Raw genomic sequence first — 24,863 nt, forward strand, 5'->3', positions numbered from 1 at the left:
TTATTTAGTTAGTGGAAACCCAGATTATGAGGAGGTATTTAAAATTAACTGCTACATGACAGAGATGCAATTGGCTTCAACATAATTTTAAAGTACAAGGAGCTCACTTAAAATATAACATGTTCACTATGGAAAATTCGTGAGTTTGACTAGCTTTGAGTTTCCAAACCATTACCCTTATTATTTTGTTTATGTAAACATATGTTTTATATGCTAAATTTTGAAATTAAGAACACTAAGGTTCTGGATTACAATCTCAATCTAAAACAAGATTATTCTGATTTGATTTAGGTAAGGAGTTAGCACCTCTTCGTAGAATAGTTATCAACTATCATAATTATAATAAGACATGTATGATTGAACTACGAAACAACTAAAATTAACAACTCAAAAAATATAATTGTAACTTTATGTAGAACACTGTAATTAACAATGGTCTACTGAATATCATATATATGTAATTGTTAAAAGCAAAGCAGAATAGACACGGCAAACCTTTTTGTTACTTAAATTGAAACCCAATATACAATTGAACATGATAACACAGTAAGCAATTAATTTTATAAATATTGATATGTTTAAACTATTGGTTAGCATATTTTTAGAATATGTAGGTTAAATATTGTAATCAGAAGAAAGGTTGCATAGAAATTAGGTATATTGATATGAAACAAATGTAAATTATAAAATTGATGATTAGGCATAAATGACATGATTAATTACATAGTGATAATAAAAACTATACACTTGAAATTAATATAATTGAGCACTATCAGTCCCAAAATACAATATCTAGTTTGACCTATTTTTCAGTAGACAGTAACTGAGACATAAATGATATGTTCCATTTGAATAATAATAGCACAATTTACTTAGAAAACTCATAAAACAACCATAAAGTTTGCAGTGACTTATATGAGAGGGAAAGTTTCAAGTGATTAGAAATTACTTTCTGTACACTATAATCTGACACTGATTGCCACAAATTGTACACAGAAACAGCAGAAAAACTCAATTATAGTTATCTTTAGCCCCACAATGATTATCAGATAGTTTTTAAGTGCTATATATACATCCTATGTACACAAGATATAGGTTGTCTTGTTGCTATGCAAGATATCAGTCAACTACACATCTATATACATGTATATATAGTGAGTTAAACTCAAACTATTAGCTTTTGGTATGTTTTTACATACTCGTTTTGACATAACCAACACTTTATGCCTCGATTTTTCGTAATATTATAACCTTACGAATGCTTTATCGATTTGGTTAGCTTCGTAAACACAAGTGAAACGATTTCGGAGCAACATATCACCATTTATAACCTCAAATAGCCTAAATTGATGGTACAATAGTGAGTTATAGGTTATAGTGTTGTCCTTGAGTGTGACGATCCTAGCAGGTTTAGGTAGGTACTTATAGTTATCTATGAAATCCAGTTAAGGGATAAAAAGTGGACTCACCTCTCGTCAGAACTATTTACACACACATACACACATACGTTTACACTTGGAAAAAGGATACATGCTAAGTCCAAGTTGAAGCCGTCTTTCACGTATCGTTTTCGGCGCCTGCTCACCATGTTTTTGATAGGGTTTGTCATTTTGATATTGGAGATGGAGTTGGCCATGGCTCGCAGGTTGATGCACCGCGGTAGCAACTCTGCCGCCGCGCCCTTCGCGGAGCCTGCCGCGCCCCAACGCTTCTCCGGAGCCTTTCGCTCACGGCGCCGGCAGCTCACACATATACCCATAAACCCTCCGCGGAGCGCGAGCGAGCACTGCACCCGCGGGATCAGCTCGCGTCCGCCATGCCTCCCGCGCGCTCTGCACAGCCTCGCCGGTCCAGCAGCCGTCAGCCCGTCACTCCACACTGCACCGAGGCCACAAGAACGCACCACTCACACATATAGCATACACGCCCGCCACTGTTCGCACGCACTGTCGCTACGCGAGCGATTTCTGAATTTATCTCGCACGAATGGCGTCCATCCTGCGTTCACACTAGATCCTAGAGCACGACCGACGAGAAACAGTTGCACAAGAAAGAAAGATGGTTATGAATTGATGGCTGAAAGTCTAAACGCCCTCTCATTCGCTCTCGAAGCTATCGCGTCAGTTGGAGAGGGATAAAACACAACCTTAATTTCTAGCAGTGGCTACTGGCTAGCTAGCTCTCTTTGTTCATTACTGTTTACGATTTCTTCCGCAAGATGTCACATGGATAGAACTATTTTAGCGCGAATATTCAAATTTTTAACTCTTTATAAGTGTGGATAATCGCAAATAACCAAACTAAAAAATGTGTGATTGAATAAAGTTGTTAACTATGTATTAGTTAATTTAAAATTAATGTTCCATTTTATTATTACGTTGTTAGAAATCATAGCAGAATAAATAATTTTTGCTGTTGTTGTTTACAAACTTACATCATAGATGACGCTGTACTCAATTACAAAAAGGTTGCGTTCACTTTACAACTATTGATAGACAAAAATACGTTCAATATAAATCCACCACAAAGCATATTATTAATTACATATATTAATTTTAATAAATCAAGGAATAACTCAAGCCAATTACTTTCCTGTTTAGAACAACAATTGCAAATAATTTATCTATCATTTTATTTTTCGTTTGTCATAACCACAGACATGTATATTTAAGTAGACAACGCAAGTACCGCGATCTGTATGAAAACCAAGCGTGTCATATTTTTTGTACTGACCTTGACGCGTTATGACGTCACGAGCGCTTTTTAGTGATGTTAATTTCATTTTACGCTAAATCGATTAGGCCGCCACTCGCGCGGCGATTCTAGTATCGTCCTATCCCATCGAAGTAAATCGAAAGAAATCAGATCAAACTAGATCTATGTCTAAGAGGTAGTCAAATAAATGAATCGTAATCGATTACTAAATCGATTCAAGACAGAAAAATGATAATTACGATAGATAGAGGGATGATAAAATAAAGTTATAAACCTTTTAATATTCTAACAAGTAAACTAATGTGTTTTAGCTTTTTCTTACATATGCCCATTGAGTTACCATGTACTACGTACTAGAGAGGCCATCGAAAGAAAGTAATGAAACTGTCAATCAATCAATCTTTATGTCCCGTTGCATCGATCCATTTTCCTTTTATGTTCGGGTTACTTGGAAAACTGAAAAAACAAACATAGTCTAAGCAATAAGGAGTTTTCTTAAAAAACTCCCAAGATGACACTTTAACTAATGGCGTCCATGTCATAATATTTATTTTTAGTACCTTTGTATTAAAATACTTAAAAGTTCTAGGTCAAGTCGTATTAAATGACAAAAAAAATCTATGCCTTTTTTTCTGAAAAATTGCTCCTTCAAATTATCATTTTTCTGTTCGATTATAAAATCGATTAGAATCGAGAACTGTTGCATCAAATGAACATCACTAACCACAAAATTGGACAGAAAAATGAGAACAGAAAAATGAGAAGACGCTATTCATTGCTTGTTATCATACGACGCGATCTTTACCGTGCCAAGTAAAAGCCGCAATGTATTCCGAATCATTTCGTATGATTTGGTATCCGTGTTTGTCACGATCGTTTTCCACAGATATTCTTTATTTGATTTTAAAATAAATAGTGCATATTCTGATTAGAAAATTACTTACCGGTGGAAGGAAACATCTCTGCTAACTCGGCCACTCACAGCTGTGGAGTTTCTACAGTTTATAACGGCGCAATTCGGCATTTTACTTTATTCAGCTTCACGTCTTTCCTTGGCGAACTGCAAGCGCGGACTGAGTGTAGGCCAGCGTCAAGTAAGTTTCATAAACTTAGTTTGGACACGGGAAGTACATACACTCGCTTAGTCTATCTTGATACATATCTGTGGTCATAACTTATGTTTTGTCTATGATCTAACACTACATGCACAACGCGTGTGCACAACTGTCTACGCCGTAGACAGAGAAATTTCCGTCTACGGTCTACGCCGTCGCCCTACGGTGCACAACTGAACATTGGCGGAGTATTTGAATTTGATTTGAATGATGAGTGCGTAATTCACAGAGTACATTATTAAATTTCCTGGGCACAAATAAAATGAGTAATTGTACTTTATTTTATTAAAATTATGTATCAGGCTAAAATATATGGCTCATTACTTAAATTTAATCTCAATGCGAGTTTGAGTTTGATATATGTATTATATTATACATGTTTGTTTGTTTAAACGCGCTATCCCAGAAACTATTGGACCTATTTAAAAAATCTTTCATAGTCGTATGCATAATATAATGTAGGTACGTGATTCTTGAGTGGTATCTGCTTTATTATAAATAGACCGTACCACTGGCGAAGCCGGGGCGAACTGCTAGTATAAAATAAAGTCCTGTTAGTAGCTAAACGAATTTTAATGATTTTTGAATTCTTCGATCTGTCTCTGCCTTGATCGAAAATTTTGTTAAAAATAATAAAGTATATTTGATTTTTTGATATTGCCTAACCTAAGCTTTTTACCATTACTACAATCTAGCCATGGATAAAATACTCTAAGATAAAAATATAATAATAAGTATAGTGTACCTACTAGTGTCGCGAATATTTGATCATTGATAACGGACTCACAATGCTATCCATGCTATCTTTGGGCGTGTGTGTTTGTGTTCTATTATGGCACAGTAGATTATGGCTTGATAATGATCAGACGCAGAGACAGCGTGTTGCCAACCGACCGATAAGGCAATCAATTTGTTTTTATCGTTTTCGGGAAAACGGATAGGTTATTTTTATTGAGACTGCAATTTTATATGATTTAAGTTATTCTGTGTAAAAGTTGCGTACTATACAATTTTCATTTGAAAGAAGTAAGAATAAATAGGTACAATTTTTTTTTATTTTAAACTAGTGGTCCGCCCCGGCTTCGCCCGTGGTACCTACATGTTTAAACTATCCTATCTCTCAAGTTGGATCGAACTGCACATGGTGTGCGAATTTTATTATAATCGGTTAAGTGGTTTAGGAGTCCATTGAGGACAAACATTGTGACACGAGATTTATATATTATACTAGCGGCCCGCCCCGGCTTCGCCCGTGGTACATATGAAAAATAGATGTTGGCCGATTCTCAGACTTACCCGATATGCACAGAAAATTTCATGAGAATCGGTCCACCCGTTTCGGAGGAGTATGCAGACTAACATTGTGACACGAGAATTTTATATATAAGATAAATATAATTAGTTAAGTCTACACAATAATTATTATTACAATGATTAAATGAATATTAGCTTACTTTCTACATTTAACTTCTACTTCAACTTTTAGAAATTACTAATTACTATATGTATATTATGTTTCACAAAATACATAGAAATACAAATAAAACAAAACAAACATTTGAACAATTTATTAAAATCTCAACTTATTTTCATACATTGTTAATATTTTATCCACCTCCACGCTCCGATCCTTCAGTGTTGCCATATCATCTTCGCTCAAAACACTACTTTTCTTGCCAGCATTTTTAATTAAAAAGTGTTGTATAAATAACCTCAAACTTTCTCTAAACATGTGCAATTTTGGCGGTTTTGATATTCTGTGGAATACTTCGAGAGATGCTTGGAGATCTTCGTTCATTATTATAGCTAGCAATATTTGGCGCATGAAACGAACCGTACGCTTGTTTAGATCGGAGAATTGTATAATCTGTAACAAATATTTTTATTGATTAACTTATTGACGTATCAATAAATAATAATTTATTCATTTATGTGATGGCCAAAATATTTCAAAAAAGTAAACTTAATCTTCATTTTTTATCGTTGTGTTTTGTTTTGTTGGATGATCAATTTACTGAATTATTACTAATATAGAAAAAAATCGCGAAAAATTTATGCTGTCCAACAAAGTTTTTCTTTTATCAATAAACATAGTTTTAGCTTAGCTCTTGGGATACATAAAACATTTTTTTTGTTCCATGTAATATTATATTACCTTTAGTACAGAAAGTGGCAACCCTTTCTCCATTATAAGGTGTGTAAGAAACTGCGCCAAGTTGCTCATGCTCTGCTTAGACAGGTCGTTCAATTCCTTTATCTTGTCCCAAACTGAATATTGTATTGATAACTGAAAAAAAAAATAAGGGTTTTATACTATTTTTAGCAACAAAATGATTTTTTAAAAGGCATTTAATAGATTTGTGTGTGTCTATATGGGAATAAAAAATAGGTTAAGTGCAGGTCAGACTTGCGACACTGGTTTCTGTACAGATAAGCTATTTTTCTTTCTTTAAATTACCCCTGACCTATTCGTTATTTTGATACACAATTTTGACAGGTTTATTTTCATTTACGGCTGATATAAACAAACAAACACTATAAAATATTTTATAAAGCAATATCAATACGTCTAAACCGCTAAATAAATGCTGAACAACTAAAAACAACTTTGAAAAGCACATGCTCTTCCTTTGCGAAAACCTTACTACAAAGGGAAGAATTTTAACTTTTCCCAATAACTACTGAAGTAAAAATTTTTATAGTAAACTAGCTTTCCGCCCGCGGCTTCGCGACTTTCAAAGAAAACCCGCATAGTTCCCGTTCCCGTGGGATTTCCGGGATAAAACCTATCCTATGTGTTAATCCAAGTGAAGTCTATATGTGTGCTAAATTTCATTGTAATCGGTTCAGTAGTATTTGCGTGAAAGAGTAACAAACATCCATACTTACAAACTTTCGCCTTTATAATAGTAGTAAATCTAAATAAAATACCTGATATTTCCGATCAGTATCGCACAGTTTCATGCCCAATACCGCGTAGTACGGATTATAGACCCTCTCTTGCAGACAACAAGCGAGTAAGACATGAACTATTTCCCTCTGCTGGTGCCCGCGGAGCCCTAAATGTTGGAGTTTCTCGAACGCGTCCATGTAGTCCTAAATAAATATATGTATTTATTTGGATATTTGTGTCGAAAATAAACATTTCAAGTACGTTTAATACCAAAAGAATACAAAAAATGTTGTTTTTGACATTCATTTTTTTATTTATTTGCATCATTATAAGTTGATTTTTATAAAGAAGATTTTTAATGATAACCATGATGATAACAATTAAAATGAAATTTCGTCAAAACATACTAAATGTAGTACAAAAAAGTTTAATTACACAAAAATATTGAATTCTTTCACGCAATAAAATATTTTTTACGAATTCAATCAACCTCTACTTACCTCAGCAGACATAATAACACAAAAAATGCTCCTCCTAACATCAGTATTCATCCTCTGTTCCCGCGCTAATTGTAATAACTTTTCGTCATGAGCCGGCACACGCTTGGCCGGCTCTTCTATATTCCTCTCCCCCTCCCAGGCTGAACCCACTACCCACCACTTGCCGCGCTCGTGCGCTGGGAAATTACAAAAAAAAATTAAAAATGTTATTTTTCTATCATTAATACCATGTTATTTAGAAATCCTTTCAAAATATGAAAAAAAATTCATAACGCATAAAAAAAAATATTTATAAGTTGTTACGTATTTTCCGATATAAGGACATACTAAAAATCAAAATGAAGCAGTATTTATTATTAAAAAGAAATACTTTTTATCTATTTACAAACCTCGTAACAAATCCTCCAATCGTATATTCAGGGGCGTCACATAGTTCCCTTTGCGTACAACAGCTTTCGCCATTTTCTTCAAATGTTCCACATAAGTGGGATCGTAGTTCGGTATTTTGGTCAAATTATTATTCTTCACAGCTAGCAACACTTCTACTAAAAACTTTATACGAGACCTGGAAATCATGCGTTTTATATCAATTTAAACCTGGAAATCATGCATTTTATAGCAGGTTAATTTTATGTTTAAAAGTTATAAACTTACAAGTAATCGGGAGCTTAACTTAACTGGAAAAAATAACTTGAAATTGATGAAAATGTGTTCTAACTTTAAAGTTAGGGTGAAGGGACAATAGAAAGTATTTGATGTAAACATAAAAACAATGAATTATTTAAGCATTGTTTATATCATGTAAAAAATAATTCAAAGATACGAATGTTCAGTACACACACACACACACACTAGCGATTAAAACGCAGACTCCTCAAAAAAAAAATACACCAACCAAAACCTAACAAAAAAAAATATTTTTTTTTTTCATTTTCCCACTCACCCAGCGCCCGCCTTTTCATTCAACTTAGCGATCTTCCCCTGCGTGTCTTGTATAAACGTTTTCAAAGCTAATGGTTCCTCTTTCCTCAAAACACCGCCGACACATCGTAACGCAGTTAGTATACAATCTATGTGCTTTTCGGTTAAGTCTTGTACGAGGCGGTTTAGAATGTCGTACAGGAGGGACGCGTGGTATATCTGAAAGGTAAATTTTGTAAAAGCAATTTTTTGTATGCTATTGATGAGCAGACGTATAGAAGCATCTACTATGCTAGATAGTGAATGTGTTATCATCCAAAAAAAATTAAACTAATGGGATTGCTGTAAAGAGAGAATGTACTCTGAAACTTGGACTACTAATTGTCAATAAAAACAAACACTCTTTTTCAATGTTATAAGCTAAATAATTATAAAGAAATGTAAATAGAGGAATTTTAACAAAATACGTTGACCACGATAAGCATAATATTATTATACAGACTATACAGTAATTATAGACTCAAGCGAATTCCATAGTTATAAAAAATATTGGAGTTATTCTCCTCATACAATATACATAATATATACAAAAAGACGCTTTAAGTAGCTTATATTCTACAAAAAAAATCAAACCTTAAAGCTATATAAATGTGCCAAACACGAAACCAGATTGTCCAATCTTTTGTCCTCCATTGGCTGATCGTCTAGCGTCAATGTATCGAACTGTTGCGATAGCACTTCTAGGAAATGTGCCCCTGAAAAAACATTTACTTAATAATAATTCTACGCTGTTTTAAACTGATATAGTGAAATACTGGTTACATTGAATGTTTGTTCATAACAGAGAAAACTGTATACTTGCTGGATGTTAAAAAATAAAACCTAAAGCCCGCCACTCACCAACTTCTTATCCCTCTTTCACATGTAAAACCGCCACTCACTCTCCAAGCTAGTCACAGTCAGGAGTGGTTCATAACAACTGGCTGGTAAAAAAAAAGAAAAAACAATCTAAAGCCCGCCACTCACCAACTTCGGAACCAACATTCGCATGTAAAACCGCCACTAACGCCGCGTGTTCCGCGACCATTCTATCCGGTGTGTTGGCAACACTGACCGTCGCGTCTAGCCATAGACACGTGAGCGCGCTGTTCACGGAGTTGCGACTGTTCGTGAGGTACAGATTCTCTATGGACGTGCACGCCCAGTGCAGGTTCGTGCCTGCTAGCTTGTTTAGTATGCCTGAAAAAATATGAAAAATATTATTTTATAATTAGTTGCCCGCAGCTTCACCTGCATAGAAAAGATTTTTCATGGTACAAACATTCATCCCCTATTTTATCCGCTTGGGGATAGAATTGATAAAAATCCTTTCTTAGCGGATGCCTACGTCCTAACATCTACCTGCATGCCAAATTTCAGCCCAATCTGTCCAGTGGTTTAGGCTTTTTGTTGATAGATCCCTATGTCAGTCAGCCAATCACTTTTGAGTTACATATATTTTGATTGATTGACTTCTACAATTGCAATAATGTTACAGTCTTCATTAAGCATAGGCTTAGCTTATGTCTTTGTTATTTGGAACACATTACTTACTTTTAATTTGTCTCTTCAATTGAGCCAGCTCCTTCTCTGAACTGGAATCCTTATTTCTTAAATGTGGTGGAATGTATATTCCTTTCTCTTCCTGAAATAATTTATAATAAAATTATTTAAAAAATAAATGCATGACTGAAAAGAAGATGTTCTATCTAACAGCAAGAAACCATTTTACATTACATTACAAAAGTATTAATCATAATATGTAAATGAGACGGTGAAAAATGAAATAAATTAAAATTTACCTTTATAATGTTGCCTTCTTTATCCCTCTTCCTTCCATAAATATCTTCCCACACATCTGGTTTTTCTTTCTCTTCAGTTTTCTCACTTGGCATTTCATCACCCTCCATTTCCGAATCATCACCAGATAGATGTGATATTTCATCATCACTGAATACTTTACTAAGTTCCTCTTCCTTAACAACTTTTTCTTTACTTTTAGCTTTTTCCGGTTTTTTCGTATTACCTTTTGGAGTTTCTAATTCTTCATTTTCGCTATCATCAATGACATCATCATTATCACTAATATTTTCGTCACTAGCATCATCTTCACCACTTTCTTCACCACTAAGTTGTTCATCTTCAAGACTCTCATCATCTTCAGCAGCTTCTAAATCACTTTGTGGTTGATCATCATCATCATCATCATCTTCATTTTCTTGTTCACTTTCATCTGTCTCTTCCTTACTTTTATCTTTCTTTTTGGCATTCTTATCTTTCTTTAATTCTTTACCAGTTACAGCAGCTAGGTCTTCATCAAAATCTGAATCCTGTTCCACTTCAGCCAAATGTTTCTCGGCAGCAACAATTTGTTCTGATGTCGCTCTGTCGCAAATTTCTAGAAGATCTGTGATATTTTTGGTAGTTAAGGATTTACAACTTAAATTATGTGTTATTTTTATAAATAAATAATAAGACGAAATATAGTAAAATAATAAAGTAATAATATATTATATTCCTTTCAGTTTACGCCTTTTATAAATTCTACAATTAAAGATCACAGTAAGTTATAGTTTTCATAATTAAAGCAGAATCCATCAGTCCCGGAATCACAGACACAATAGAAAATCTATTGTGTCGTGGCCCAATCGGGGCGCTCGGTGGTCAATGGGTTAATGTAAAAACTTTGGTTTTAAAGTGAAGATGAAAAACTGAAGGATATTAGAAGATTAAAAAATACAATTAATTTAAAAGGATACAATCAAGTCCGTCATCAGCAAAGTAATTATTTTTATTCTTTGACTTATTTAAGCCAAGTTGTTTCTCCAATTTCTTAATTACGTTGTCCTCATCTTCATTGGCCCTGACAAGCATCTGTTTTCTTTGTTCATCCATTTGAGATTTCAGTTTCTCTGCTTCATTGAGTTCTTTTTTCCGTTCACGATTCAGAATTTCATGGAGTCCTGGTTGATGTTTTACTTTCTTTTTCTGAAATCGGAATAACATGTGTGATGCATAGCTGTTTCACTACCAAATTATTTATTGAAGCAAAAAAAATGCTCACTGCTCAGGTCTTTAAACACTCAGAAAACAAATTATGGGTTGACTTTAGAAACGTGCGGCACGAATTTCGGCGCGATTTTAATTTTTATCGATCGATAATGATGCCCCGAAACATACATTAGCGGCTTTTCGTGCGGAAACGTGTAATTACAGAGAAATCTTTTTTTTAATTTTTGAGATTATGTTCAAAATTGTTTGAGTTACATTGACAAAACTACAAGAATTGTGTTTGAAAGAGATAACAAATGTCTTAATGTACATATTAAAAACCATAGTTCATTCAAAAGCATGTTGCTGAGGCTTAGTGCTGAGGGGACAACAATTCATACGGGTTATTGGCGAGCATATGATTGTTTGGGGCAATATGGGTATGTTCATAAAAAAGTTAATCACTCAGACCCAGACAACCCATTTGTTGCCTCTGACCCATTTGAGTCTCAGTGGCATGTTGTAAAAAGATTTTTTAAAAAAGATAACTATAACCGCCCAGCAAACTTCGGTGATAATATTATAGAATATGTGGAGACGATGGGTGGAAAAAAATAAAATGGATCCATTCATTGCCATTGTAAATTGTATCAAACATGTATACAAGATTTGAAAAATAATTATTTTAAAAAAATGTTTTTATTGTATGTATATTGCACACAAATTGTTAATCACAGAACCGAATCTGTCCACCCCGATTCCACGTGGTACTTGTCTGTCATACACTAGAGTGTATTAAAAAAGTCGGAGGCGCGGAGGAGCGTGGCGCTCGCGTGTGCTGAGGAGCAGGCAGAGTCAAGCGAGCCGGAGTGGCTGAGGCTGGTCGCCAAAGGCGACCAAAAAGCCGAAGCTACGAAGGCGAGTGAAGACTCCTGCCTGCAACGAGGTACACGGGGGCAAGCGCCACGTTCTGCAGCGCCGGAGCAGTCAAGAAAGCCCATAATCTTTGTTATATTTCTAACTACATCACTTCATAGTATAAAACAAAGTCACTTTCTCTATCCCTATGTCCCTTTGTATGCTTAAATCTTTCAAACTACGCAACGGATTTTGATGCGGTTTTTTTTAATAGATAGAGTGATTCAAGAGGAAGGTTTTAGTATATAATTTATTAGGTTTAAGTCAAAGCGGGCGAAGCCGCGGGCGGTAAGCTAGTATAAATATAATCTCAAAAAAAATTAAAAAAAAAATAGAAGGGGGGGTTTCCTCACCCCCCCACTTTATAGGGGGTCTCCCCTCACCTCCCCCCTCCCTTTCCCTCCCCTCCCCCCCCTTAATTCGTGCCGCAAATTTCTAAAGAAATACCAATTATGTTGTATAAACATTTATTATTAATCTTTGATTTTGACAAAGAAATTACCTTGACTTCAATTTCCGGTTCTTGTGTATCAGCTGGCCGTTTAACAAATCGGCCGGGAGTAAAAGAAGGTTCATTTTTCTTTTTTAAATAATGCTCTTGCCTGTGAACTTTCTTGAGTTGTCTTTTTTCTTTACGTAAAGCTTTACGAGCATTCACAAATTTTGGGCGCGGTGCCGGTTTTGATTTCTTCATTTTGATTTAATTTCATCAACAATTATTGTAATAAAACCAAACAATACTGTACATTATGATTCAATTGTTAATTTAAGGTTAAACTTTTTGTTATGACAGCGTATCGGAGGGACACATGAGATTGACAAATGACATTTAAACAGGGGTGCCAACTGTAACATTTTTTTTTTTATGGAAAGGAGGCAAGTCGGTTGGTCAGTGAAGTATGAAATATCATAGACAATTTTAATACCCTGAGTGCATGGAAGTTACCACAAGGAGTATTATAGTAGAATTATAGTATTTTAAAAGCTTATAATATCCAATTTTGATAACATTATTGGTCTATGATAATTTTTACGTACCTACTTTTAATGCAAATCAAAAAAGTTCAGATATTACAGATTACTTTCTCTGTGGTTCAGATTGTGGCAACACTTGTGTTCAAGAAAAAATATCTTTCAAATATTTTTGTCTATGAAAATAAAAATCCATGAATTGGAGATGTGCGATGCTATGTGAATTGTTTTTAATTAATTTTTCTCAATAAATTCATAGTATCGCGGTTCAGTTAACAGCTATCAGTTTTTGTGTTTATAATTTATAAATTTCACTAACGGCATGATGGTGGAAGGGTCTGCATTTACAAGGAACGATGTGTTCCAAATGGCAATACGTGTGGCCTTTGTGTCTGCAGTTACATACTTTTCTATTAAATGGCTAGTGAATCAAATAGATCCCACGTCAAAGAGCCGAAAGAAAGCCGAGGAAAGAGCGCGGGAACAGTTACGCAAGTATGTATCGATTTTCATAATCGACTCTTATTTTTAAAATAATACCGCGTTCTTATGCAATCTGCTCAAATGCACACAAAAAACAGAATAAACGTGTTTCTTTGTTGAACCTTTCATGCGAATTATGTTGGATTTGAATATTTCTATCATAACCTATTTATGGTATTGTTACCTTTATTTTTAGCATTCATAACATTATAACTTGTATCATTTCGTTGCTAAAACATTGCCAAATAAGTTTCGTGCCCAGTTTTACACGTGTTATATTATGTAAATATCAAAATAGCAGTAAACTACTGCTTATAACTTCTGCATCTTACTAATTATTCATTTGAACTTGACTATCAAACTTCTAATTAGAATGTGTATCATGAATGTTCTATGTATTGTTTCAATTGATATTATTTATCATTATAATTATTATAAATAAAACATTAGTAAATTGGGAATTTGTTACACCTTATTGTATGAGTGAACTATATGATACTTACCTATGACAAAATCAAATGAAATAAAGTTATAGTTACAGATCACCAATACATTAAAATCCAAAATTAAATAATGTTAACCAAATATCAAATATAATTCATGATATTAATTGAAGCAATGAAAATACCTATATTATCTAGAAAAAATGATTTGAAGTGATAAATTGAGTGCTTATTCATACTTACTTTAAGTTTCACTTATACACTTAACAGTTTTTACAATATTACGACCACATATTCATCAATATTAAAACACATAAATTAAAATAACACAATATTAAGAAATTGGTGTTTGTAAAGTAGGTTTACGATCGAGATGTTTACGTGATAACGTCTTATTGGTGGGAGCGCTCGAGATGAGACGGGAGATCGGTCCGTCTCTCTCTCGTTATACCTGCGATCGCGCTCGTGAGGTTTTGGTGTGACACAAGTTTCTGAACATGTCACCTGACTAAAACGATTTTAAAAACGTTATCACGTTAAAATATGTTCATTGTACAACAAATATGGAATATAGACTTTGCATGTACTAAGGATATCTTCCAGAGCTGGTCTGGGGAGCAAGCATGCGCTGGCCCTCGACAAGCTGACGGACCATGAGATGATCATTGCTTCACAGCTTGTGGTGCCTGATGAAATTAATGTAAGTGGTAAATGGGAGCTTTTTGAAGCTTAATGGTAATTAATAATTTAGTCAATATAAATGTTTTAATTTTTGGTTTAAATTTTATAAATTGTTTGTGTTTTTCCTTATTGCGTTGACAAATTCACACTGTTAATAGTTAGAAGAGTATTACACAATATGTAGAGATATATTATGTATATTATAAACCACATTAATGTTATTAAAATAAATTAAAGGAATCCCATGCCAAGCTATGTTATGAAGTAAGCACTGCCTGGCTTCTCAGTTGTTTATCATTAAGAATTTTTTGTACAGACACAGATCTTCTCAGTCCTATATTAGTTTTTGTGAAAAGTCCATACCTAGCATTAATTTTCCTATTACGTAAGTACTTATAGAGCAGACTAAATCATTTTTAATATTACAGGTAAACTGGAAAGACATAGCCGGTCTGGACAATCTCATCAAGGAGTTGCGCGAGACAGTTATACTTCCAATACAGAAAAGGGAACTGTTTGCTGACAGTCGACTGACGCAGCCGCCAAAGGGTGTCCTCTTACATGGGCCACCAGGTAAGTTATGTTTATTTATTGAAGTGAAAACTTCTTTATCGGGGTTGGACAAAAATTTAGTGTAACATTTTTGCGTTACGCCGTACGCGTGACATTTTTGCGTTACGCCGTACGCGTGACATTTTTGCGTTACGCCATACTCGTGACATTTTTAAGCTCATAAAGAAGTTTCACTTCTTACGTTTGTACTCTAGTACACGCATATATTTTATTTATTTATTTATTTCATTAGGGATCACCAACATGACATACACTGATAACATAGATAAACGCTTTTCGATATTACAATCATAGACATAGTGCTGTCATATTTATAGGTAAACATTAAACAACAACAAACATAACATTAAATCCAAGACACACAGTCTGCAGCTAACAGAAAAACTATTGTTATCATAAAACTTTTGTAATATATAGGAAGATGTATAAAACTATCCGACTATTCTCCAAATTCTTTTTAAATATGCAAAAACAACTTAGCATATTAATTTTATGATTTGATCTGTGTAAGACCTTTTATCCCAATTTTATGTGTTTTCAATACGGGCTAAATTTAAAGACCTATAGAAAATTATGTATGTTATGTGAATAAAAACACATTACCATTAAATATGTTAAGATTACATGGAGTAAATGCATGTAATTGTTTTATGTTTACATTAATAGAGTTTTACATACAAAACAAAGTCGCTTTCTCTGTCCCTATGTCCCTTTGTATGCTTAAATCTTTAAAACTACGCAACGGATTTTGATGCGGTTTTTTGAAGTGAAAACTTCTTTAGCGGCGTTGAGCACTTTTTCTGTAATGGGTATAAAATCTTAAACTCGCGTCAGGACACGTGACCTGATCGAAAAAGCGTAAGACGGATGGAGAGTAGACAGCTATCCCCTCTCTACTACGCGCGTTTTCACTTCTGCCGGCACTCCCGGAGTGCAACCCGTCTTTTTTTTAATAGATAGAGTGATTCAAGAGGAAGGTTTTAGTATATAATTTATTAGGTTTTAGACAAAGCGGGCGAAGCCGCGGGCGGAAAGCTAGTAAGATTATATTCAAAAGTTAAAACTATAGTTTTAAAACCATTTTTCAGGTTGCGGCAAGACCCTAATTGCCAAAGCGACCGCCAAGGAAGCGAACATGAGTTTCATAAACCTTGATGTATCTCTTCTAACTGACAAGTGGTATGGAGAAACACAGAAGTTGGCAGCCGCTGTCTTCAGTCTGGCTGTTAAATTGCAGCCTTGCATTGTGTTTATTGGTGAGTATTTTGAATATCTTGCATGTTAAGTTAGATTAATAATCCGTAGATACTGCTTTCCGAATCGGTGGTAAATTTTAAAATATGTAATGACGTTTCAAAAGTGCTTTTATAAGAAGTCTAATTGAATAAATAAATGTTTGAGTTTGAGTTTGAAATATTAGTCAAATAACATGAAACTTAATTGATTAAAATGATAAGTGGAATTATTTTGTTTTTTTTTTTTCATGTAGTACTTTTACAAGGTATACTATCTTAACACGTTCGCGGACAGTACTGGTTTACAGGTTGCAGCTACTGAGACACTACTTTTTTTCATACATTGCCCAGGGGCGTAGTGTTACAACACATGGTTAAAAAACCATATGATATGACAGAACGGATATAGGCGTAAACGTCGTAAGTACTCAGCGTCAGATTCATAGTCACCATCATCAGCAAATGGGTATGGACTCGATTCAGGGGTAGACGCTGCATCAAACAGGTCTTGAAGACGTTTTTGTTCTTTTTCGAACGAGTCTCGAGACGCAATTTGCAAAAATATTCGTTACAAATTTTGTTCAACAAAATCGTGTTCACAACAAACAATAGCAACATAAATATGTTGTTTACATAAGCAATTAGACTTGAATTAGTACATCCAGTATGAGTAAAACAATTAAATTACGTTGGAAACAAAATACTCAATTTCTAAACAACAATTCACACGCGGCACGCGGGATCACCGCAGCGGCGCAGTACTCGACTAACCGTATGCAAACATGACGCCCACGGGCGTAGTGTGCGCGGGGAGAGGGGTAAAAAAATATGAATGTATGCGTGGAAGTACCTTCCTTTGACGAATTTTTGTAAATAATGCAGTGACAGTACAAAAGTCGTAATTATACCTGTGATGACAGTACAACATGCCGTTCTTTATGATAGTATGAAAAATCGCTCGTCGTTTGGCGTACTGATTTTATGCAAGTAAAAACTGATACGTCGACAGACGTACTGTCGTATCACTTTTAGCTGTCTAGACGCCGGTGGTCGTTACTGTCCGCGAACGTGTTAATCTTAATACTATTATAAAGGCGAAAGTTTGTATGGATGTATGGATGTTTGTTACTCTTTCACGTAAAAACTACTGAACCGATTACAATGAAATTTAGCACACATATAGAGGATAACTTGGATTAACACATAGGATAGGTTTTATCCCGGAAATCCCACGGGAACGGGAACTATGCGGGTTTTCCTTTGAAAACGCGGGCGAAGCCGCGGGCGGAAATCTAGTATGGTATAATATTTTAGTTCGTATTTTCCCGTATATAAATGAAAATAAGTCAAAGGAGAAATACAAATTAAGAAATATTTATTTCATACCATGAAACATAATAAGCTATTGTAGATTATTCATCCATGCATAATTTCATTAGTTACGCGGTATTACCTGTACCTAGATTATGTTGTTTGATTATGATTATAACCATTCTATTACATTTGTATATCAAAAAAAAAATGTGTAAAAAGTAGCCTATACAAAAAGGACTATGTTGCGGTTTGAAAGAAAGAAACAAGCAATCATTCGTTCGCATTTATAATATTACTACAAATGTAATAATATCCAACATTGATGTGATGTTAAGTTAATGTACACTTCAAAAACTCTCGAACTTAATTCCACAAAAAGATACACACAAATAACTACAACATTTATGGTAACATTATACAGGATGTCCCACTATTGGTATACTAAGCGCAAAGGGACTTTTAGTTTTGCATACACTGATCACAAAAATAATACTTAAACAATACAAAATTACATCAAAAAGATTTTGCTAAATTTTTTCTGAAAATCCATGTTCTCTTCTCTAGCTCGCGCAGCCGGCATGTACCGCTTCGCTAATGTGAGCATTTTGTCTATGAAAACATAATCTTAAACGATAGGTCAAGTGCTGCTAGCAAATCTGGGCGGGTTGCTTGTTATGGGTGTACAGTTTACACATAGTTTTAAAAATTCATCTATTTGAAAAAAAACTTCGTCTGGAATGTTATAAGTATTTTTTACGCACTCAGCGTATGCAAAAATATAACCTCCTTTGAGCTTAGTATACCAACAGTGGGACACCCTGTATAATAAATATTATTTCCCAGACGAGATCGAGTCGTTCCTGCGCACGCGCACGGCGCATGACCACGAGGCGACCGCCATGATGAAGACGCAGTTCATGTCACTATGGGATGGCTTGATTACCGACCCGTCTTGTACTGTTATCATCATGGGTATGTATTTCTTTTGTGTACAAAATCTTAATCTTAATCTTAATACTATTATAAAGGCGAAAGTTTGTAAGTATGGATGTATGGATGTATGGATGTTTGTTACTCTTTCACGTAAAAACTACTGAATGGATTTGAATGAAACTTTACCACAATATAGCTTATACATCAGAATAACACATAGGATAGGTTTTATCCCGGAAATCCCACGGGAACGGGAACTATGCGGGTTTTCCTTTGAAAACGCGGGCGAAGCCGCGGGCGGAAATCTAGTCTATAATATAAAAATCGCAAAATGTGTTTGTAAGCACATAACTCGAGAACGGCTGAACTGATTTCGTTAATTATTTTTTTATAAGATTCCTTGAGGTACGAGGATGGTTCTTATGGAGCGAAAACGTAAACATGGGCGAAGTCGGGGCGGATCTCTAGTAATTAAACATTTTTTTATATTAATTCTATTTCTATTTCTTTTTTTTTTTGCTTGGTATTGTTTTAATTACTGTTTGCTATCATTATATTTCCTACTATGTCTTACTCTCTGCTATATTGATGCGCAGGCGCAATTATATTATACTAGCTTTCCGTCATTTCGACTGTCGAATTAACTAAAAATAAAAATCTCATTTTATTAAGAAATATCTGTTCTTTTTAAAAAATAAAGGAATGTTTCCTTTCAGCAAAATTTGCTATCTTCAGTATTTCAAGTACTTTCCCTCCAGGGCCCATCGAAAATTTCCGCACTATATAATATAACTAGCGGTCCGCCCCGGCTTCGCCTGTGGTACCTACATGTTAAAACTATCCTGTCTCTCAAGTTGGATCGAACTGCACATGGTGTGCGAATTTTATTATAATCGGTTAAGTGGTTTAGGAGTCCATTGAGGACAAACATTGTGACACGAGATTTATATATATAACATCATTAGTGTATATGTGTATGTGCTATACTCTAAGTCTCTAGTTTTCATGCACAGGCACAACTATACGGTGTGTTAATTTTTTTTATAGCGTGTTTTAAGTATAATTTGTATAAGTTTAGCGTGCTTATAACGTGTACATCAATATATATAAAACTCAAAGGTGACTGATATAGTGATCTATCAATGCACAGCCCAAACCACTGGACGTATCGGGCTGAAATTTGGCATGCAGCTGCCTTAGACAAGTGGCTTTCTATTAGCGTAAAGTTGAATAGAATAGATTATGAATGTATGAGATTGACGTTTGATTACGACGACGACGACGATTGATTACGTCAATCTCATACATTCATAATCTATTAATTCTATTCAACTTTACGCTAATAGAAAGCCACTTGTCTAGGGGGGCAGGTAGATGTTAGGACGTAGGCATATGCTAAGAAAGGATTTCCCGAGATTCTTGCGGGAACGGGGAAAAACGGGGATGCACGTACAAAGTCGTGGGCTAGTATAATATAATATGTGTGTATGTGTGTTTACAGGGGCGACGAACCGGCCGCAGGACCTGGACAAGGCGATCCAGCGCCGCATGCCGGCCACGTTCCACGTGCCGATGCCGAGCGAGGCGCAGCGCGAGCGCATCCTGCAGCTCATCCTGCACCAGGAGCCCCTCGCTGCCGATGTGAGTGTCGCATCACTATCGGCTCAGCCGTTTTATTTATTTATTTTATTTGTTGAAGTGAAACTTCTTTATCGGGGTTGGAAAAAAATTTAGTGTAACATTTTTCCGTTACGCGCCATGTTTGATTCGACGTATTTCTGTAAAGTTGCGTATAGTAAATTATTTTTTGAAAAATAAGGTCATAAAGAAGTTTCACTTCTTACGTGTGTGGTGCACGCACACATTTTTTTATTTATGTAAAGGTACCTTGCAGCTAAACTTACATTAGATATAACATTAACAATTCAATACGCCAATTAAAAGGTACACCAATAACAATCATAATACTGTGAGTGAGCAAAGTATAAAAGATATAGTTATAAGATTTTGCGTATGATGTAGAATTGGTTCAGGGCGGGGCGTTATCACTCAGCCGTGCTCATCTTTCTATCTTTTATTGAAAAATTCAATATCTGGATTATAAAATTATATCATAAAAGTTTATAAGTATGTTAGCTGTGTCATGCTCAACAAGCTTTTAATCAAATCGAAGGCAGTATTTTCATTCAACAGTACATACATATGCGCCATTCGCATTCCCATAAAGAAAAATTAAAGTTTTTGAACTAAACGTTTTGTTTGAGTTTTACATTTAAATGACAATTTTCGTACAAAACTCAAACTTTCAAAATTCAACTTATTTCAATTTTTACACTGTTATAATACCATATGACAACAACACAATTATCTCACAGATCGACTACAAGAAATTAGCAGCGTGCACGGAGGGTTTCTCCGGGTCGGATTTACACGAAGTGTGTCGACAAGCGGCCGTGTATCGTGTGAGGGATTACGCAAGGGAAGAACTCGCTAGGGATGAAATGGTAAATAAAAGTATTAATTATAATAATAAGTGTATTGATTTGTTTGACGGTCTTAAAGGAAAAAGGAAAAAAAAAATTATCTGCTTTTTTTGGAGCCAATTTTTTTTAACATAGCAAACCTACATTATTTTTATCTACATTGAGTTTTCCTAGTTTTATTGAAAACCTGCAAAAAACTTTTCTGACCAATTACAATTATTTTTTTAATAATAAATTGATGCACAAATGCAGAAACTAAATCAACCAATATACAAATTACAATCTCTATTAGGTAATCTTTATTATTATTAAATATTATTTTAACAATTTTCAGGCAAAGGACAACAAATCGAACGTGTCGGAGTCGGACGATGAATACGCGGACGCAATGAGGCCGATCACAATGGACGATCTCAAGAACGCGCTCGGAAAACTTAAGGAGTCCAAAATTCAATGCGGTTCCCTCGCGCCAAGCATGCGACTCGAACTCGACTAGTTCGAGAACGTTCTAGAACATTCTAGGAGCTTCTAACCAATGGAAACGATCGAATTCGTATTAAGACGTTCTATTGTTCCGTTTTTTAAATCTGTTTAACGTTCTAGAAGCTTCTAGTAGCCAATGGAAACATAATCAAAGTCTCGAAGTAAGGCATTGTTCTATTTTTAAAATCTGTTAGACATTCTAGAACGTTCTAGAAGCTTCTAGTAGCCAATGGAAATGATACGGAAGTCGCGAAGACGTTCCATTGTTCTATTTTTGAAATGTATATTAAACGTTTTAGATTGTTCGGGAAGCTTCTATGTAGTAGCCAATGGGAACCGCATCGAAGGCTCCAGGCTCGATGTTACGTTTTTTAATCTGTTGATATTATTTGCGGTTTCCATGTTTCTGTATTTGTGTTCCATTTTAAAATGTTGTGTTTGTTTTCAAAGTTTGATTTTGAATAGTCATGAGAATGTTAGTGCAAAAAAATGTAGATTCTTGGTTTAGTTTCAAATCTATTGCTTTGCTTGTGTTGAACTTATTTTCACAATTTTTTTTAAATCTTTTTTATCTGTTGGGATCTTTTTTAGTATCAGTTTGAATATGGAATTCTTATGTTTGTATTATATCGTTTGGGAGGGTTGATTGTAAAATGGTTGTTATAAAGGTCAGGTTTTTACTTTATAAATAGTTTTTCCGTCCCAACCGATTTGTGAAATATGTGCGTGGACGAATTTTTATTCGATAGTTTCTTTTAAATTTGGGGATATGATATTATTTGATTAGGATATCTTTTAAATTCTTTTTCTTTTTGACGTGACAACGTCTCGATAGAGCCGGCTGCATGCACGAAAAAACATGACTCATGCGGCGTTACCTCGCTCTGAGGCGTTCCATGTAAGGCTTGAAGTGCAAGCGAGAGCGCGGAACGAGCGACAAAGAAGCACAATCGGACATTGTCACGTTCAACTATCGTCAGTAAACCGACTTTACAGACAACCAATTTTTTTTATTTTTTTCATTTTCTAGTTCTCTAATATCGTTTATATGTCAGTATTTATGTATAGGTTGGCTTATATTATTTTGTATGTAATATGATTGTTACAGCCGCAGGGCGGTTTTGTAAGGTAAAATTTTTGGATAAAAATAATTTTTGCGAAATTTCAGATTATTAGATAAATAATTATTATAGATGACGATGTTGTTGTTAGGCGGTAGATGTATAGAATGCATTTTACAAGATTTATCTTAGGGCAATAAAGGGTTATAATAAAAAAAATGATGTATAGTCCGTGCCAATAATAGTGGCGATATAAAATATAAATTTAGTACTTGAAATTTTAAATAATAAAAAAAAAAACAATACGTGCCAATAATTGTGGCGATGTAAATTCACTTATTGAAATTTTATGCACTGTTATATATTGAAAGTTGAAGATTTGCTATGCATAATGTATATTACAAGTAAATAAAATTAAACTATCGAAACTACGCTCAAACGAGTTTTAATTATTTCCAAATAAATTCTTAACGAAAAATGAGAAATTGTTTTTGAAAAATATCTATTTTTTTTTTTTTTTTAATCGTGACCGTTTTTTTAAGAATTGTAATATTTCCTTCTCGAAAATGTAAACTTTAATGCTCTCAAGATAAAGTTGTGTTTATGATCATTTAGGTGCTGGCTGTGTTCATTGTTATTGCTTATTGATTTTTAAAAATCCTATCACGCTTAGAAAAATATTGGATTTACGGAATGTTTAAACTGTATTATTGTTAGATATACAAATACAAATATAAATGCAATAATCATTTGTGAAATGAGTGATCTAAAATAGACTAGTTACTCGCCCCGTATATGCCTACAAAAAATAAAGATCTATTCCCATATCCATTTTTATTAAATTACTGTAATCGTTTCCTCAGTTGTGACGTGATACACGGACAGACAAACACTTTCGCATTTATTATTTTAAAATGTGATTCTAAATAAGGCAATACTTCATTTTTTCTTAAGACAATGAAAAGCAAACCGCTAAAGTAAAATTTAAATGTGGTTGTGTTTTCGGATATTAATATAAATAATTGTTAAATTCTATACGAGGCTATCGTTAGAAAAGGTAACCTTGTCGCTTATAAACGATGTCGACCAGGCAACCTTTGGGTAGGATATAATAAATAAGAACTACAAGAGTATAGTTAATATAGCTGCAAAAATACTATTATATAAACGGGTAATAATTTTTAAATTATTATTTGTGTGAAAATTGCACAAAACACCACATAATATAAAACTATTTAAAAAAAGCAAATTTAAAATGTATTCTAAGAGTGTCATCTACTTAAATCTCAAATATGTAAGTAATTTTATTTATCACGGACTAGTAGAAACTTACTGTTACAGTCACACTAATAAACATGTTTATTTTAATACCTTCGTCCCTTTTACTCTTATAACATTTCATGTAAGAGAGAATGAGATAACATGATATCGGAACAATATAGAATAACTAGCTATGCCCTGTGGATTTTAACCCGCTTTATGTTCCGCTCCTATTGGTCTTAGTGAAATGATATAATGTAGTCTTCCTTGATAAATGGGTAACACTGTAATAATTTTTCAAATCGGAACCGTAGTTCCTGAGGTAGACGTATTAAACCAACCAAACAAACAAAATGTTCAGCTTTATATTGTATTATTATTATTTATTATTATAGAATGACATTCAATTTTTTTCTGATATCAGCAGTTGTCTCTTTTACTTCTCATACGTTTTACGTGAGTTAGAGGGAGATAGAACATGTTTATTAGTAAGGGCTTTAAAGCGTTGCAATATTGCACTATCGTGTATGTTTAAGGAAACTCAACAATCTTGAGTTATCACTGCTTAAATATTGTAGATAGTGAAACCTGTTTGTAAATAAAGGGAAATAAATAAACAGCTATTGAAAGAAATGTGTTTTATTTTATTTTAGTTGTAATGAGATGTCGTTGGTGGTAAATGTATACGAAAACGAAGTTATAAAAACTCCATGATGACTGAAAGTATTTGAACCATTATTAAATTGATATATTAATATTAATTTATTTTTAAAAGTTATTTCATTAACTGTGGAAAGACAAGTCATTGTAGAGTTAAAGCACGTTATCACTACATAGTATAAAACAAAGT

The 24,863-nt window shown here is 34.2% G+C and overlaps 3 protein-coding genes and 1 long non-coding RNA gene across 8 annotated transcripts in view; 2 read left to right on the top strand and 2 right to left on the bottom strand.

Annotated features, from left to right (window-relative positions):
• Positions 1 to 2,178, bottom strand: part of Pten (phosphatase and tensin-like protein) — a 51,159-nt gene extending 48,981 nt beyond the window's left edge. For 2 of the 4 annotated variants that reach the window (XR_016316885.1, XM_089705494.1), the window contains exon 1: positions 1,531 to 2,178. Coding sequence is in view for 3 of the 4 variants with exons in the window: in XM_089705494.1 (XP_089561620.1) it covers positions 1,531 to 1,759 (229 nt within the window). In the remaining variant the exon portion in view is untranslated. The remainder of the gene's footprint in view (positions 1 to 1,530) is intronic. The other 2 variants (XM_089705496.1, XM_089705495.1) reach the window with 2 other exon arrangements.
• LOC149480808 (uncharacterized) overlaps positions 1 to 24,646 on the top strand; it is a 369,189-nt gene extending 344,543 nt beyond the window's left edge. The window contains exon 2 of the long non-coding RNA XR_016316922.1: positions 22,582 to 24,646. This is a non-coding gene — a long non-coding RNA (uncharacterized LOC149480808). The remainder of the gene's footprint in view (positions 1 to 22,581) is intronic.
• Positions 5,384 to 12,898, bottom strand: LOC149480822 (nucleolar MIF4G domain-containing protein 1 homolog). Its single transcript, XM_089705733.1, has 12 exons — positions 12,595 to 12,898; positions 10,943 to 11,171; positions 9,986 to 10,590; positions 9,738 to 9,828; positions 9,171 to 9,383; positions 8,778 to 8,899; positions 8,167 to 8,363; positions 7,613 to 7,788; positions 7,224 to 7,399; positions 6,762 to 6,926; positions 5,986 to 6,117; positions 5,384 to 5,697 (listed from the first exon to the last, which is right to left on the bottom strand). Exons 1-12 carry the CDS (start codon positions 12,784 to 12,786, stop codon positions 5,401 to 5,403), a joined length of 2,595 nt encoding a protein of 864 aa, XP_089561859.1. The 5' UTR covers positions 12,787 to 12,898; the 3' UTR covers positions 5,384 to 5,400.
• On the top strand, positions 13,229 to 24,646 carry nmd (no mitochondrial derivative). Of its 2 annotated transcripts, none has more exons than XM_089705755.1 (8): positions 13,229 to 13,559; positions 14,582 to 14,690; positions 15,100 to 15,244; positions 16,333 to 16,500; positions 18,637 to 18,765; positions 20,228 to 20,367; positions 21,102 to 21,230; positions 21,544 to 24,646. In XM_089705755.1, exons 1-8 carry the CDS (start codon positions 13,387 to 13,389, stop codon positions 21,703 to 21,705), a joined length of 1,155 nt encoding a protein of 384 aa, XP_089561881.1. In that variant the 5' UTR covers positions 13,229 to 13,386; the 3' UTR covers positions 21,706 to 24,646. The 2 variants fall into 2 exon arrangements, with proteins under 2 accessions (XP_089561881.1, XP_089561882.1); XM_089705756.1 differs by having other exon boundaries at positions 14,594 to 14,690.
• Positions 24,647 to 24,863: the final 217 nt, after the last annotated feature.

The sequence above is a fragment of the Colias philodice genome, chromosome 17, assembly GCF_061535455.1.
Source record: "Colias philodice isolate Cphi_HAF_F1 chromosome 17, ilColPhil1 Martin Lab GWU primary, whole genome shotgun sequence".
Taxonomy (NCBI): Eukaryota; Metazoa; Arthropoda; class Insecta; order Lepidoptera; family Pieridae; genus Colias; species Colias philodice.

Bases quoted from the DNA above. Each gene is read 5' to 3' on its own strand.
- nmd (XM_089705755.1), top strand. From the start codon at position 13,387: ATGATGGTGGAAGGGTCTGCATTTACAAGGAACGATGTGTTCCAAATG. The intron at 13,560-14,581 runs GTATGTATCGAT...GCATGTACTAAG, and splicing joins GCGCGGGAACAGTTACGCAA to GATATCTTCCAGAGCTGGTC. The intron at 20,368-21,101 runs GTGAGTGTCGCA...ATTATCTCACAG, and splicing joins AGGAGCCCCTCGCTGCCGAT to ATCGACTACAAGAAATTAGC.
- LOC149480822 (XM_089705733.1), bottom strand. From the start codon at position 12,786: ATGAAGAAATCAAAACCGGCACCGCGCCCAAAATTTGTGAATGCTCGT. The intron at 10,591-10,942 runs GTATCCTTTTAA...AAAATATCACAG, and splicing joins TGCTGATGACGGACTTGATT to ATCTTCTAGAAATTTGCGAC. The intron at 8,364-8,777 runs GTTTGATTTTTT...TTTACCTTTCAG, and splicing joins CACATTTATATAGCTTTAAG to ATATACCACGCGTCCCTCCT.